At 37.0% G+C, this 14,588-nt stretch overlaps 1 protein-coding gene across 1 annotated transcript in view; it reads left to right on the top strand.

Moving 5' to 3' along the window:
- The window catches only part of opn4xb (opsin 4xb), a 13,725-nt gene extending 1,751 nt beyond the window's left edge, over window positions 1–11,974 (top strand). The window contains exons 2-9 of the mRNA XM_037680367.1: window positions 4,215–4,348; window positions 4,444–4,647; window positions 6,994–7,165; window positions 7,347–7,508; window positions 9,607–9,714; window positions 10,999–11,170; window positions 11,272–11,418; window positions 11,523–11,974. Coding sequence (XP_037536295.1) covers window positions 4,215–4,348; window positions 4,444–4,647; window positions 6,994–7,165; window positions 7,347–7,508; window positions 9,607–9,714; window positions 10,999–11,170; window positions 11,272–11,418; window positions 11,523–11,930 — 1,507 coding nt within the window. The 3' untranslated portion in view covers window positions 11,931–11,974. The remainder of the gene's footprint in view (window positions 1–4,214; window positions 4,349–4,443; window positions 4,648–6,993; window positions 7,166–7,346; window positions 7,509–9,606; window positions 9,715–10,998; window positions 11,171–11,271; window positions 11,419–11,522) is intronic.
- Window positions 11,975–14,588: the final 2,614 nt, after the last annotated feature.

Raw genomic sequence — 14,588 nt, forward strand, 5'->3', positions numbered from 1 at the left:
TAATTTTCAAATCATATTTTTTTTTATGATTGTCTACTGTTGTACTGATCAATATCTCCTGGAGGGTAAACTATATATTGACTGCAAGCATCAAGCTGTGAAATCCTTCATTTTCTACAACTGATAGTGGTTGGTCATTAATTATGATGAAGTTTAGCAACTTCTCGGTAAGTATTTGAGCTCTGTGGCTTCAGTGATGTGTTTTTCTTGTTCAATCCAAAGCAGGCAGCCTGGTCTCAGTCAGCCGCACTCAGTCTACCCCTCCTCAGAGATGGACAGACTGAGCGGGTCAGACTGAGCGTGGCTGACCGAAATCAGACTGCCTTCTCCAGACTGAACAAAAATAACAGACTGCTGAAGCCCCGGAGCTCGCATGTCCAACGTAAAACTAACTTTACCACGGTTTAATGTGGTGCTATGGCTCTGCAGACATTACACGTTGCTGTCTTGTTCTGTGGTGTTTCTAGTGTAAAATACTCCCACACGGCGGACATGTTTCGATAAAAAGTTGGTTAGCTGTTAGCCACAGTGTTGCTAACTCAGTCCTCACGTTGTAGCTGGCTGCAAACTATGAAATGGATTTCCTGAATGTGAGGCAGGTCTTATTACACTGGGTTCATGAGACATGCCTCTGTTCAGGAAATCCATTCCATAGTTTGAAGCCAAGGTGCAGCGCAACCACAGACATGCATAGATCGGCAATATCGGCAGGTTGGATCGGAAAATCCGATACATAAATTATACTTGTATCGGAGCCCGATACGATACTGGATCAGATCGGCCCCATCCCTATAAATATTACTTTAGGGTGCTCCATCCATCCATCCATCCATTTTCTTCTGCTTATCCGGGGTCAGGTTGCGGGGGTAGCAACTTAAGTAGGGAGGCCCAGACTTCCCTCTCCCCAGCCACTTGGGCAAACTCCTCCGGGGGAATCCCGAGGCGTTCCCAGGCCAGCCGAGAAACATAGTCCCTCCAGCATGTCCTGGGTCTTCCTCTGGGTCTCCTCCCAGTGGGACGTGTCCAGAACACCTCACAAGGGAGGCATCCAGGAGGCATCCTAACCAGATGCCCGAGCCACCTCAACTGGCTCCTTTCGATGTGGAGAAGCAGCGGCTCTTCTTGAGTAACTCCAGGATGACCGAGCTTCTCACCCTATCTCTAAGGGAGAGCCCAGACACCCCACAGAGAAAACTCATTTTGGCTGCTTGTATCCGAGATTTCATTCTTTCGGTCACAACCCAATCTGACCATAGATGAGGGTAGGAACGTAGATCGATTGGTAAATTGAGAACTTCACCTTTTGACTCAGCTCTCTCTTCACCACGACAGACCGGTACAGCGCCCGCTTCACTGCAGATGCTGCACCTATCTGCCTATCGATCTCACACTCCATTTTTCCCTCATTCGTGAACAAGACCCCAAGATACTTGAACTCCTCCATCTGTAGTGTGCTCTCTATACATATATCCATGCAGTCAATGTGTTACCAGACTAAAGCAGAACAACAGTCAGTGTAGGTTGATTAAAAAGCCTGACTTGGCCATCAACAGCTTTCAACCAGGATTCACAAACTATTTTATTAACTAAGAGCTTCTTTCCAAATTTGTTTGGTTTTTAGATTCATGCATGCGTTCCCTGCTCCACAGAAAGGCCACAGATAATTTAACAACATAAAGCAAATGCGTTAAGCAATCAAAATAAGTTGCTTCACAGAAATATGTGACTTAATGATCAACTAAAATAATCAAAATCAGTTGTTACAGCTGTTGCTCCTCTTGGTTTGGCATTCTGTTTGAAAATATATAGTTAGCCTGACTTGTATCTAAGAATATGTTCTTATTTCTACTAACTCAAGTTGCTACGACTTCTGTCTTCTACAGGTAAAATATTTACTGCTGATAACAACTTTGCAGATTGTTAAACAAAAATAATGTTACGTCTTCAGGATAAGAATAATAAAAATAATATTTGACGATGACTTATATACATTGGTACCAGTTTACAATAAGGCTCCCATTATAGATGGCTAATAAATAGTTTATAGATATATATGTTATTAATTCATCTATACGCACTTTATAAATCATTAATAACTGCTTATTATGCATTAATTAAGGGTGACAGAGAGACAAAACTGACCAGATTGCCAAATAGTGAGCCAAATCTGTTCACCTATTTCATCTAGAGTTGTTATATGAAACATTTCAGACTGTTACTACCTTGTAAGTACAATAAACATTTGTAAACCTATTTCTTTACTTTACCACTGCATTAGAAGTAACTACAACTAATATTATATCCTACAAAACAGGTTTCCAAATGCTTGTTGTGCTCACAAGGCAGTAACTTAGTCTGAAATGTTTAATATAACAACTCTAGATGAAACATAGGTGAACAAGCTTGGCTCACTGTTTGGCAGAAACTGGTCAGTTTTGTCTCTGCTACCCTTAATTAATGCATAATAAACAATTATTAATGTGTTATAAAGTGTTTATAGAGGAATTAATGCATCTGTAAACTATTTATTAGCCATCTATAAGGGGAGCCTTATTGTAAAGTCGTACTGAAGAAAGAAAGAAAGAAATTAAGAAGAAAAGAAAGAAAGAAAGAAAGAAAGAAAGAAGAAGAAAGGAAGAGAATAAGCTGTTAAACAGCACTGCTATGGGTTTTCTGCTGTAGTTTAAATAGATTAAAGTAGTTGTCTATAAGGCGAAATATTCAACACAGTCATCTGTGAGTATCCTAACAAATTAAAAGCTCCTGAATACACACTGTCCCATCAGCATGACCTTATCTGCTCAGTTTGCTTCTTGTTTAGGTGCACAGATTAGAGTGATGGCCTGATTTGAGCGATGGCCTAATTTGACAATATCTGTATTACATAATGTTCCTTTCATTACTTGATGACAGCAGACGTCTGCATGCAGTGCAGAAATTAAACTCCACTAAACTTGTATACATTTCTTTTAATTAACTTTATTGTGAGAGATTGATCTTTTAAACTAATGTTCAAAAATGACCAACACAATTAATAAATTTGGCAACCTTGTTAAAATAAATATTGTGTAAATTAGAGAGGCTATACAGTTGAGACTCAAACTAACAGTAGAACACAGGTTAATTGATTTTTTTTCAACCAGTTAAATTCTTGAGGTAATCACAAAAAATACAACTACATTTACTCACGTGTCGTACCTTTAGAAAATGAAATAAAATAATAAACAAACAAAAAGAATTTAACAAGAAATGGTCCGTTTTCCATATCTTAAGTTTTTCATTTTATTTTCTAAACCACTGTGGGTCATGTTCATTGTTCCACATTGTTACTTAGTGAAGAAATGGAGCAAACATTGACAATGTTCTGTGTTTATGACTGAGGGCTACTGTTGTAGTAGTTTTCAGTTTGAGCTGCCAGAACTTATTGGATCCTACACTGTTTATCCTCAGGGGCATACATGCACATAACATCTTTGTCCAGTAAAAATAAAAAAAATAATAATCTGGCAGAGTTTCCATGTTGTTGTGGTTTGGAAAATAAAAATAAATAAATAAATGAAATAATTAAAAAAGTCCTAATTTCTTTGGTGCTCAACACAACAAGCTTACATGTTCTTTTGTAAAACTACTCACCAAAGTATTATTTATAGTTTTATTATTATGTTTTCCTTTTCATCTTTACTTCTAGTGTTAATTGCATTTGTACATGTTTTATTTTATTATATTGTTCAGCACTTTCTTTCATCCAAGAGTTTTAAAGCTGACTTTTTATGTATATATGGATGTTTCTGTACAGTGCCCTGAGACGACTTATGCTGTGACTTGGCACTCTATACTATAAATAAACTTAATTGAATTAAATTAAAGGGCTTTGTAAATAAAGTTGAATTGAATTGAATTATCGAAGCTTTTTGAGAAGCACGATATATTAAAATATGTCAATTTCAAAGAAAATACAAGCTTTCAGTCAAAAATGTGTTCACAGTTTAAATTTTTTTAATGCTTCAGTAGCCTGACAATATGGTTTTCATGCCCAAGAACTAAAGTCATTAGAACATTCGGATCAAAATTCAACAAATTAGGTGGCACTTTATAAAAAGAATGCTTATGTGAGATTTGTTTTGTTCAGTAAATGTTTTTAAAACTTTAAAAACATTAACATTATCAATATTTTGTCTTTTGTTATGTAATTTTTGTTGTGTGATCTTGTGTAGCAACAAAAAGCTTCGCAAACTGCCCAACTACTTCATCATGAACTTGGCAGTCAGTGACTTCCTCATGGCTTTTACCCAGTCTCCAATCTTTTTTATCAATTGCCTCTACAAGGAATGGATGTTTGGAGCAATGGGTAATTCTCCTCATTTCGTGCAAGTATGCTAAAATGTGTTCATTTCTGCTTTGCTAACAAGTGTTGGGTATTTTTGATGTGTTTCTGTTTTGCAGGATGTAAGATATATGCTTTCCTTGGTGCCCTGTTTGGCATTTCATCCATGATTAACCTACTGGCCATCTCAATTGAACGGTATCTGGTTATCGCCAGGCCACTGCAGACTATTCACTGGAGCTCCAAACGAAGGACTGTCTTTGCCATCTTTCTTGTCTGGCTTTATTCTTTGGCTTGGAGTTTGGCTCCTCTTGTTGGCTGGAGTGAGTTTCCTCTAGAAAATTATTCTTGTTAAAATATAAAATCTCACAATACTCCTTAAAGAAATACTTCATTATTGTCATGTACTTAAATTCCTTAAGAAACAGATCAATTTTATTTTTGTCAAAACCAATCAAGGGTTCAATACAACCATGACCATCAGCTTAACAAGCTCTCAGTTCCCTGATGGCCCCTTATTATTTACAGACAGCTGAGTGATACTTGCAATAACAGCATTGTAAGAGGGTGACAGTTGAACATGGAGGCTTCTGCCCCATTTAACAACGAACAGGTTCTCTTCACAAAGATGGCCTCCTTTATTCCTCTCTCAAACCATCGTTCCTCTCTGTCCAGGATGTGAACATCTTCATCCCTGTAATAGTGACCGCTGGCCTGGAGATGAGTGTAGACCGCAGAGTCCTGGCCTGAAGGTGTTGCTCTTCTGTGCTGGGCCATCCTTTTGGCCAGTGGCTGTTTAGTTTCCCCGATGTAAGACTGATCACAGCCCTCCTGACACTGAACAGCATACACAACATTACTCTGTTTGTGCTGGGGGACTGGATCTTTGGGATGAACCAGTCTTTGCCGTAATGTATTTTGGGGTTTAAAAGCCACTGGGACGTTATGTTTAGAAAATAAACATCTCAGTTTCTCTGATACTCCCTCAACATATGGAATGACCACTGGTCTGGGTCTGGGTTCCTCCTTTTCACTTGTTGGCTGACTGGAGTCCTGTTTGGGTTTCTTCTCTGCTTTCAGGAAGGTCCAGTTAGGATATCCACATTGTTCTAGAGCCTGTCTTGTGTAGGATTTCTCTTTCTGCCTGACTCCTGAGTTAGTGGGGATGCTGTCTGCTCTGTGATACAGAGTCCTGATGACTCCTAACTTGTGCTCCAAAGGGTGATGGGAGTCAAACTGCAAATACTGGTCTGTGTGGGTGGGTTTGCGGTACACCTCAGTTTGCAAATGCCTTCCATCAGAGAATGAGACCTCACAGTCCAAGAAAGCCAGCCTGCCATTTTTTACATCTTCTCGTGGGAACTTGGTGTATTTATCCACAGAGTTGATGTGGTCAGTAAAATGTTGGACTTCCTGAGATTTAATTTTAACCCAGGTGTCGTCAACATACCTGAACCAATGACTTGGTGGTGTCCCTGAAAAGGACGTCAAGGCTCTCTTTTCTACCTCCTCCATGTACAGGTTGGCAACAATAGGAGAGACTGGGGACCCCATAGCACACCCATGTTTCTGCCTATATTGCTCCCATGTGTGAAGTAGGTTGACTGCAGGCACAGTTTCAAGAGTTGACACAGTTGTTCTGTGGAAAGTGTGGTCCTGCTGCTCAGAGTGGTGTCTGATTTTAACCTTAAACTGACCAACTCTACTCCCTCATTACAACAGAGCTTTAGGGCCACACTAAGAAAAAAAAAATCAAAGCCATAAAATTATGAGAATAAAGTCACACTAGACTTTTTTTTACAGCTCCAGTTTATTTTTTTTTTCCACGAGTCGGATCCACGACGTGACCTGTCAACCAGTCTAGTAGGCGTGTCAGCAAATGACCAATCCGAAACTAAATGTTCCTTACCTGCAGAGAGCTGTGCTGCAGACCATCAGAAGGCCTAAATACTGTGCAACACAATGACTGAATGTAGCTTTGCTGTTATACAATGTTTAAGGACAAAATTATCAATGCACAGCTTACCTGCTTACAGTAAGGTGGTACAGTCTGATGGGCTGCTTGTGTTGCTGGTAATGGGGTTAATACGGGTAAATAACATCCATCCTGATTAAAAATTTTCTGGCAATGAATGATAGTCCACCTCTATTTGCTATATAGACTAGTCTGTAAAAACTATATAATCCGACTGTTGGCATACTGATTAGAAATGCTTTTTGCTCGTATTTGATATTTAGAACATTAATGCTTTGCGGAGGATGCTGTATATGAACTCTGGTTAACATCCAAAAACATTTCATGTTTTAGCCTGTTTGGCTGTAGACTATTGCAATAAGATGCCAACAACCCATGCAATACCAAGGCAAATAAACCATTGGCAAATAAAAGTATTGCATCTATCAACATTAGAAGGAACCAGCAGCCAGTAGTATTAACATCTTGAAGGGGTATTCTCTTTCGTAAGAAGAAAAAAAAACGACAAACCGTTGTGACTTGATATTAAGAGTCAAAGGGACAGTCGAAATTTAGCAGTTACACTAAGAAATGGGGCTGGTTAAATTGTTATTAAAAAAGTTTTTACAAGTTTAACTACAATGCCGCTTATGTTTGAGCTGACATATGGCTTTCTGCAAACACTCATATATTTCATGATCTTATATCCCTACAGGCTCCTATATTCCTGAGGGCCTGATGACATCTTGCACATGGGATTATGTAACATACACAGCAGCTAACAGGAGCTATACAATGATGCTTTGTGTCTTCGTCTTCTTTATTCCCCTGGGAATTATTCTATTCTGCTACCTACGAATGTTCTTGTCCATCAGACAAACTAGCAGGTACTGTAACTTTTACATTAAGGGGTTTGCTTGAAATATTTTGTATGTATGTTTGATTTACTGTAATGTAAAATGTGGTTAAAAATTGCAATTTGCATGAAAAACCTCTTCTTCATTTTGGCCTCTGGCTCTTAAATGGCCTCTCAGTCTAAATAGTTGTTTCGTCTTGTTTCTCCTTCAGGGAGTTAGAACGTCTGGGACCCAAGGTGAGAAAAAGCACTCTAATCCAACAAAAGTCCATCAGGAGTGAGTGGAAATTGGCAAAGATAGCCTTTGTTGTCATCATTGTTTACGTCCTCTCTTGGTCGCCATATGCCTGTGTTACACTAATTTCCTGGGCTGGGTAAGAATTTTTCACACACACATATAAATATATATATATATATATATATATATATATATATATATACATATCATAACGTTTTATTTGCTATTTAGTAATGTTTGATTATTGTCAGTTTTGACAAACACATCATATGTAAATAACCTATATACTAATATAGGTTGAGTGCAATCCACTGAGCGTAATGACTTAAACAATCTGAGTATATTTGAGGGCAACCACAATTAAATCTAAAACATAATACTAATAATAATTTGTAAAAATATAAACAAAAAAATGGAATAATCAAATTCAGAATAGGCCACAATTTCCCCCAAAATCATGTAGAAGAAATCACTGACAAAAAATATAATTCATATAATCATATACTGTAATTTTCGCTGTATAAGTCGCACCTTTTTGCATAAATTAGCATACCCTGCGACTCATTCAGCGAAGCGACTTTATGTTGTTTTCCCCATATTTATAACCCAATTTTTGTCTGAGCTCTGATGATTTCATTCATTCTGACATGGAAAATATTGCACACTATCATTTTCAGCGACTAGAGGGCAGTTGAGTTATATGGCAAGCCAAGTGTTTCATTAAAAGGTAAAACTGGTTATTAATGAGACACGACTTTCCAAACCAAGCCACCTTCATCTCGCTCTGGAATTCCTGGAGCAAACATCAAATCAGCTGCATTTTGCTGCGCCAGCCAGGCGAAATGCAGCTGATTTGACCATTAAAGTGCATTTATTAAGGAAAAGTTAAACTGAGACACACCTTTACTATAATGCTGAGCAAACAAATAATCGTTTTTAGGTGGTTATCTAGGTAAATTTTGAAGAAAGGCACAGCGAGTCCTCCCTCTGCATGCTCCCGCAACCGTGAATTGGCTTTTGAAATGCAGCTGATTTGACCGTCAAAGTGCATTTATTAAGGAAAAGTTAAACTGAGACACACCTTTGCTATAATTTCAAGCAAACATATAATTGTTTTTAAGTGTTAATCTTGTTAAATTCTTGTTAAAGTCCTCCTGCGCACGCTCCCGCGACCGCCATTTGGCAGCCAATCGATTTTTGGCACAACACTGGCCCACGTTTCTGGGTGATCAACAGTGGCCCGTAATAAATGTGACTTATACAGCGAAGCGACATATTTATGTTTTTTCCCACTTTATTAGACATATTTGGACTGATGTGACTTATACGACGGTGTGGTGTGTACGGCAACAAGCACGATAATTTACAACAATAAATTGAAAATTATCAGTAGAGGTCCCACCCAGTGCAAGAACTATCTTTGTAGAGTAAACAGTCTCAATGGTCATCCCAAAAATAACTATAAGTGAAACCATTAAACCAACTGTGCCATACAGTTACTGTACCTAAAGTAACAGCAGAGGGATCCATTGCAACATTTTCTCACTCATTAAAAGATTTCATAGGCTGTCTCACCACCTCTAGTATACAGTATCTCAAACATGCTAAACTTCATACAATATTTTAACTATTGATTTAAGGATTTACTTCACAGCAACAATGCTCGTGTTTTTAAATTTTACATAATAAAACTGCACTAAACAGAAAACGGTTTCTAATAGCTGAAAAAAGAAAAACTAAATCCAGAAAGAAGTTTTAAATGTGTCATGCTTTCTGTGCTGGCTTATAATGGTGATGGTGTACTTTTCATTTGTCCTGTTTGAATTCATTCTATCTAAATCTATGTACTGTAAGCATCATGTCTCTCCTGGGGTATACACAAACTCTGAATGTAGTTACATAACTCTGAAATCACATCTTTTCTCTGCTTAATCCCTCGGGAAGGTAGCTTTCCATGCGAGCAAACTTAAACAGAGACACATGCATTAAAAACACATGAGCAAACACAATCAGATGGATTTAACCAACCCTCTTTAGCAGATGGTACAAGTTAATCCCTGACAAAACCTGAACCCTCATCTTACAAACCAGGCAAACAGACAAAGGGAACTTTGACTTGTGATGGGCATGTTGTGTTGTCAAATATACAAACAAAATGACCAACTGAACAAGATCAAATGAGGAATTTTCAACGTTAAAACCATAGAACATAATCTTTTTTTTTTCTCAATCAGTTATGCCAATATTTTGTCACCATATTCCAAGTCTGTTCCTGCAGTCATAGCAAAAGCCTCAACTATCTACAATCCCATCATCTATGCTATGATACACAACAAGTACAGGTAAAGTATCATTATAATTGTGTTATATGTGTATAATAAATCTTGCACCATCTTTTACACAAGAAACATTTTGGATTTTTGGGGGGAATTTGGGAAATAAATTCTAAAAACTACAGCTGTCTTGCTTTAAATGCAGCTTCATTGGTTCATGGTGCAAAACATTTAATCAAGCCTATTCTACCTCCACATGATTTTATCACTGATTTTAGTTGATTTTATCATTGATTTTATCATTGATTTTAGTTGATTTATCATTGATTTTAGTTGATTTTATTACAGATTTTAGTTGATTTTATCATTGAGTTTAGTTGATTTTTATCACTGATTTTAGTTGATTTTATCATTGATTTTAATTGATTTTTATCATTGATTTTAGTTGATTTTATCATTGATTTTAGTTTATTTTATCATTGATTTTAGTTGATTTTATCACTGATTTTAGTTGCACTTTGTAGCACTTTGAGATTTTTGTTAATCAAAAGAGCGTTACAAATTAAATTCATTATTATTATTATTATTAAATGTTTAAACTCAACATTTTCTTATCTTTGGAGTTGCTCTACAACTAAGTTTGGTTTAACATTTTTTTAAATAATTTTGTATTATCTATCACTGTCATGTGTGATCAAAAATAATAGAAATGCAGTATTTTAAAACTTGAACATTTCTGAATAAAACTGTGTTTGTTCTTTGTGCTAAAGAAAAATACTGGTATTTCCTTATGGTGGCAGCATCAAGTTATCTGCTGTCTGCATTGCATGTCTGATGCTGTTGCACATCTGTGTACTTTTATTTTTGTTAGTACAATAGTTGATCAAATGCATCTGCTTTTAGCTTAATTGTGAAAATTGAAAGCTCTGACCTTAACCAATACAAGTGAAAGCTTATTTCAAGTGGTGCATGCACAACGTTGTCTGTGTGCAACGTGCAGGAGCATACTCCAAGCACACAATGAGCTCAGATTTCACCATGCACTCTCAACAGAAAGGTAAAGTGACCTGGAGCAGCAACTCACAGATCTAAGATCTATGATTGCTCAAAGATCCCAAAGACATTTAGTGTCTTTAAAGTTTACCTCGGTGTAAATATAATCTAAATCTTTTTCAAAAGGCCCTATTCTTTAATAAAATCAGCATTTTACTAGAGCACAATTGAAACCTGAACAACAAGGCTGTTACAGTTGTTGCCTTACAGCAAGAAGGTTTCAGGTTGTGTTTAACTGAGTACTGAGAACATTAAAAAGTCATTTTAAATGTAGTCACTGCACCATGTTACACCCAACAGGATGACCCTGGCAGAAAAGTTTCCATGTCTTTGGTTCCTGTCTCCTGCTCCCCGAAAGGAATGCCACTCCTTCTCCATCAGTGACTCTTCTTTTAGAGACTCCTTCATCAGCAGACAGTCCACAGTTTCGAGCACTCACTTTATTGGTGCCTCAACTAACCGCATTGACATGGTGATGATGCACACCCGGCTCTGAATTTTTGACGTTTTGATTTCTATATCTTGAACAGTTTGAATGGAGTGAATGATTTCAAATTCTTTTCTCTCTTGCAGATATTGAAAGATGTGGAAACGGAACGATTGGGTGGAAAATCAGGACATTCTTTCAGAAGCATACCATCATACCAACAGTCCTACAGAGGGAGGTCCTGCAAAAGACAGACTGAGCAGAAGACAATCACTGCTCACCCACCAGAGAAGGTGAGAAAATGCATCTCATAAATGTTGAATTAGGAGCATTTTCTGTCTACATGTAATCAAATATCATATTTTTCCATTTTTTTTCCATATGTTGACATTACCAGCATCCATCTGCCATGAGCGACCCACTGAACATCGGTGACCATGAACTGGTTTCCAACTCTATGACGATTGCTACTCTCCCATTGCTAGTTATTACCAGGCGGCGCAGCGAGAGTCTAAGCAGTGAGATTTCTGATGCACACGAAAAGAAAAGCAGCACCAGCGACAGACTAAACAGTTACAAAAGCAACTCTTTCGATTCCCTGAATTTGGGGAAAATGCAAATTGCTGATCCCAAGTCGCCCCAGACTGTCCCACGCATAATCGTCATCAGTCCGACCACAGAGAGCGGCATCATCAACCCTGACAGCGCCCACTTAGACGACAGCTTTGAAGCATTGGAAAGCAATGTTTTTGTTAGTTTAAACTTCTCATCTGAAGTCTTTGAGGCAGTGGAACTACTATCTTGACCAGCTGGAAGCATGACTCCTCAAATACATTTGGACCGGACCATCAAATAAACAGATGTTGTCAACTTTTTGTGTTTTCACCTTGTTGGCTCCACCTAAAAATCAATTAAAAAATCTTTATTAGTTTGGACAAAGAAGTGCAGAAGAAAGATGTTATGACAAGTAAATGAAAGTTTCCTGAAGTTAAATGTATAACATATGGCCGAGACAGTGGCCCCTTGAGGGATATCACAGGCTGCTGAATGCTTTTGTCCTGCATAAATTTAAACTTTCGCAACTTTATGACCGTTTTTCCCAACTTCTACAGGCCAAATTCAAAGTTCATCATTTGATCAAATCACTGATGATAAAGTGCGTTGCAATAGTTGAACTTTGGTTCTGTTTTTTTTTTCTTAGCATGAATTATCTGCCAAAGACAAGAGGGAGCATGTTTAATCTTTCCTGCCCTGTTTTTCCTTCAAAAACTGACAAAACTATTGATTTACTTCTACCAGAATGACAGCACATCAAGAGCAAGAGCAAGCCACTAAGTTACTGTATTTTTGTTCCCTTGAAGCCTGTTTGGCACAGAAAACTGAAGAAGTGGAAAGTTATGACATAACTAATAAATGCTTTTATTTGATATTTAGTGATGTAGGTCCTTGGGACAACATGAACTTTTTCAATTGGCTCCTTACATTGTTCAAAGATTGAGGCAAAATGTTTATGTCTGGTAGAGTCATAAAATTGTTCCAACAGTTTGTTTGTTTTTTGGTTTCTTTTTTGTTTTTGTCATAGCTGCCCAACAATTTCTCTAAAACAAACAAAATGTGAATCTTGAGGCTTAAAATTGTATGTCAGTGGTTCTTTTGGCTCCCTTCTGCAGGAGAATTCACATGAAGATTTGACAATTGTTTTATACCACATGCCCTACTTGACACAACCTAGGTTTGAACCAGCATTCTCAGGATTTCAAGGCTAATGCTAAACCACTAAGCTACTGCAGACTGAACTGCATCTAGGCAGCGCCTCTCATGAGGCTGCAGCCTCAGGCACCCTGTTTACCCACGTCTTGTTTCTTTGGATGGGCTGTACTGAAGTAAAATTTTGTTGTGCTTCTGTGCTATGACAATAACGGCTGATTCTGATTCTGATCTAGCATGTACATTATTTAAATTTTTGCCCGTGATACTTCTGCATAATGTCATTTTAAAACAATGGTAATAAATGCAATGCTGAGGATATGTTAAGAAAAGACATTTGACACATCTAAATCTGTCATTAAAAATGTGGGGAAAGACTGTGTTTAGATGATGAGCTTAGATCATTAACAGACTCGTATTTTTTATTTTTACAGTTTGTGGTTTTGGTGATGTTGATGATGGTAATGTCTCCTGATGCATGCTCAATAATCCAGGTAGAAAAATCTAAAAAAGTTAAATCTGGTCCTCTGGACATTCAAAAAAACAAAACAAAGCAAATCAACAAAAAATGTAGAAACGTTTCGTCTCTCATCCGAGAGACTTCCTCAGTCTGAGGAGCTGTATTCAGCTCAGTCTCTTAAATAGCACCGTCTCAGAGTGGATCAACCAGTTTTGCTGTTGACAACCAAAACCAGCTGATCACATGCTCAAGAAGGACCATCAGCATAACAATGGATCATTAGTGCCATCAGTGTGCTAATTAAACAGAGCTTTGAACAAGTTGTATACTTATTGATCAATTAAACTTGCTTAAATATTTTAGCCTGTTTCCACAACCCTTTTATCTTTTTAAGTGATCCACACATATTATTTTTATATTTTATATAAGTAGTGTAAGCAGACTTGTAGTGTAAATCCTGACAAATTTATTGTACTATAAATTATATATAAAAAAAAAAATGTGTGATTGAAAAAAGTCCTTAATATTGTAAACCCGGTGCTTCTAAATATGTAATCTATCATTGTTACTTTTCTTTTTGTTGTATTGTTTTACATATAAGATTATTTCTGTAATGATCTATGGGCAAAGTGTGTAACGTGGTTTAAATGTCAGACTGATGCTGCTTCATCTACTGCTTTTTATTTATTTCTTCTTCTTCTTCATTTTTATTTTTAGCTATTAGCAAATCTACATCATGTTTTTCTCAACATGTGATCAGCCAGTGAAAGATTCATGACCCCATGGTAGTTTTTTTTTTCAATAATTAAAGCTGCTTAGAGCTTTAATTTTCTCTGTTGTCTTTTTATTTTTTGAATAATTACTGATTTGAAATATGGTCAATAAAATGAATGATGTAAAACGTGATCAGAAATCCACCGTCACCAGTAAATTGTTTTACATGGTGTTAAGGACATAATGGGTGTGGAAATTCATTTGTTGATATAAACCACAACCACTTAAATGAATTATTATTAAATGTGTAGCAATCGACTGATGCTTGACATTTTTTTGCTTTTACTGAATGTTTTGTGAATTCATGCACCTCACTGTGAGATATTTTCTAGTATTAAAGTCACATCCAAGAGTTGAAGTGTAACTAAATAATTTCAGTAAATTTTATTAACAGAAAACATACATACATATACTGAAAGTAAATTTATTGCCTTAAGAATGTTAATTATCCTGGGTTGGCTCTACAATCATTAGTTCCAAATAATTAATCACAGAAATAATATATACATATACATACAAAGT

This window comes from Nematolebias whitei, chromosome 8 (assembly GCF_014905685.2).
Source record: "Nematolebias whitei isolate Nwh7 chromosome 8, NemWhi1, whole genome shotgun sequence".
In the NCBI taxonomy this organism is placed as follows: domain Eukaryota; kingdom Metazoa; phylum Chordata; class Actinopteri; order Cyprinodontiformes; family Rivulidae; genus Nematolebias; species Nematolebias whitei.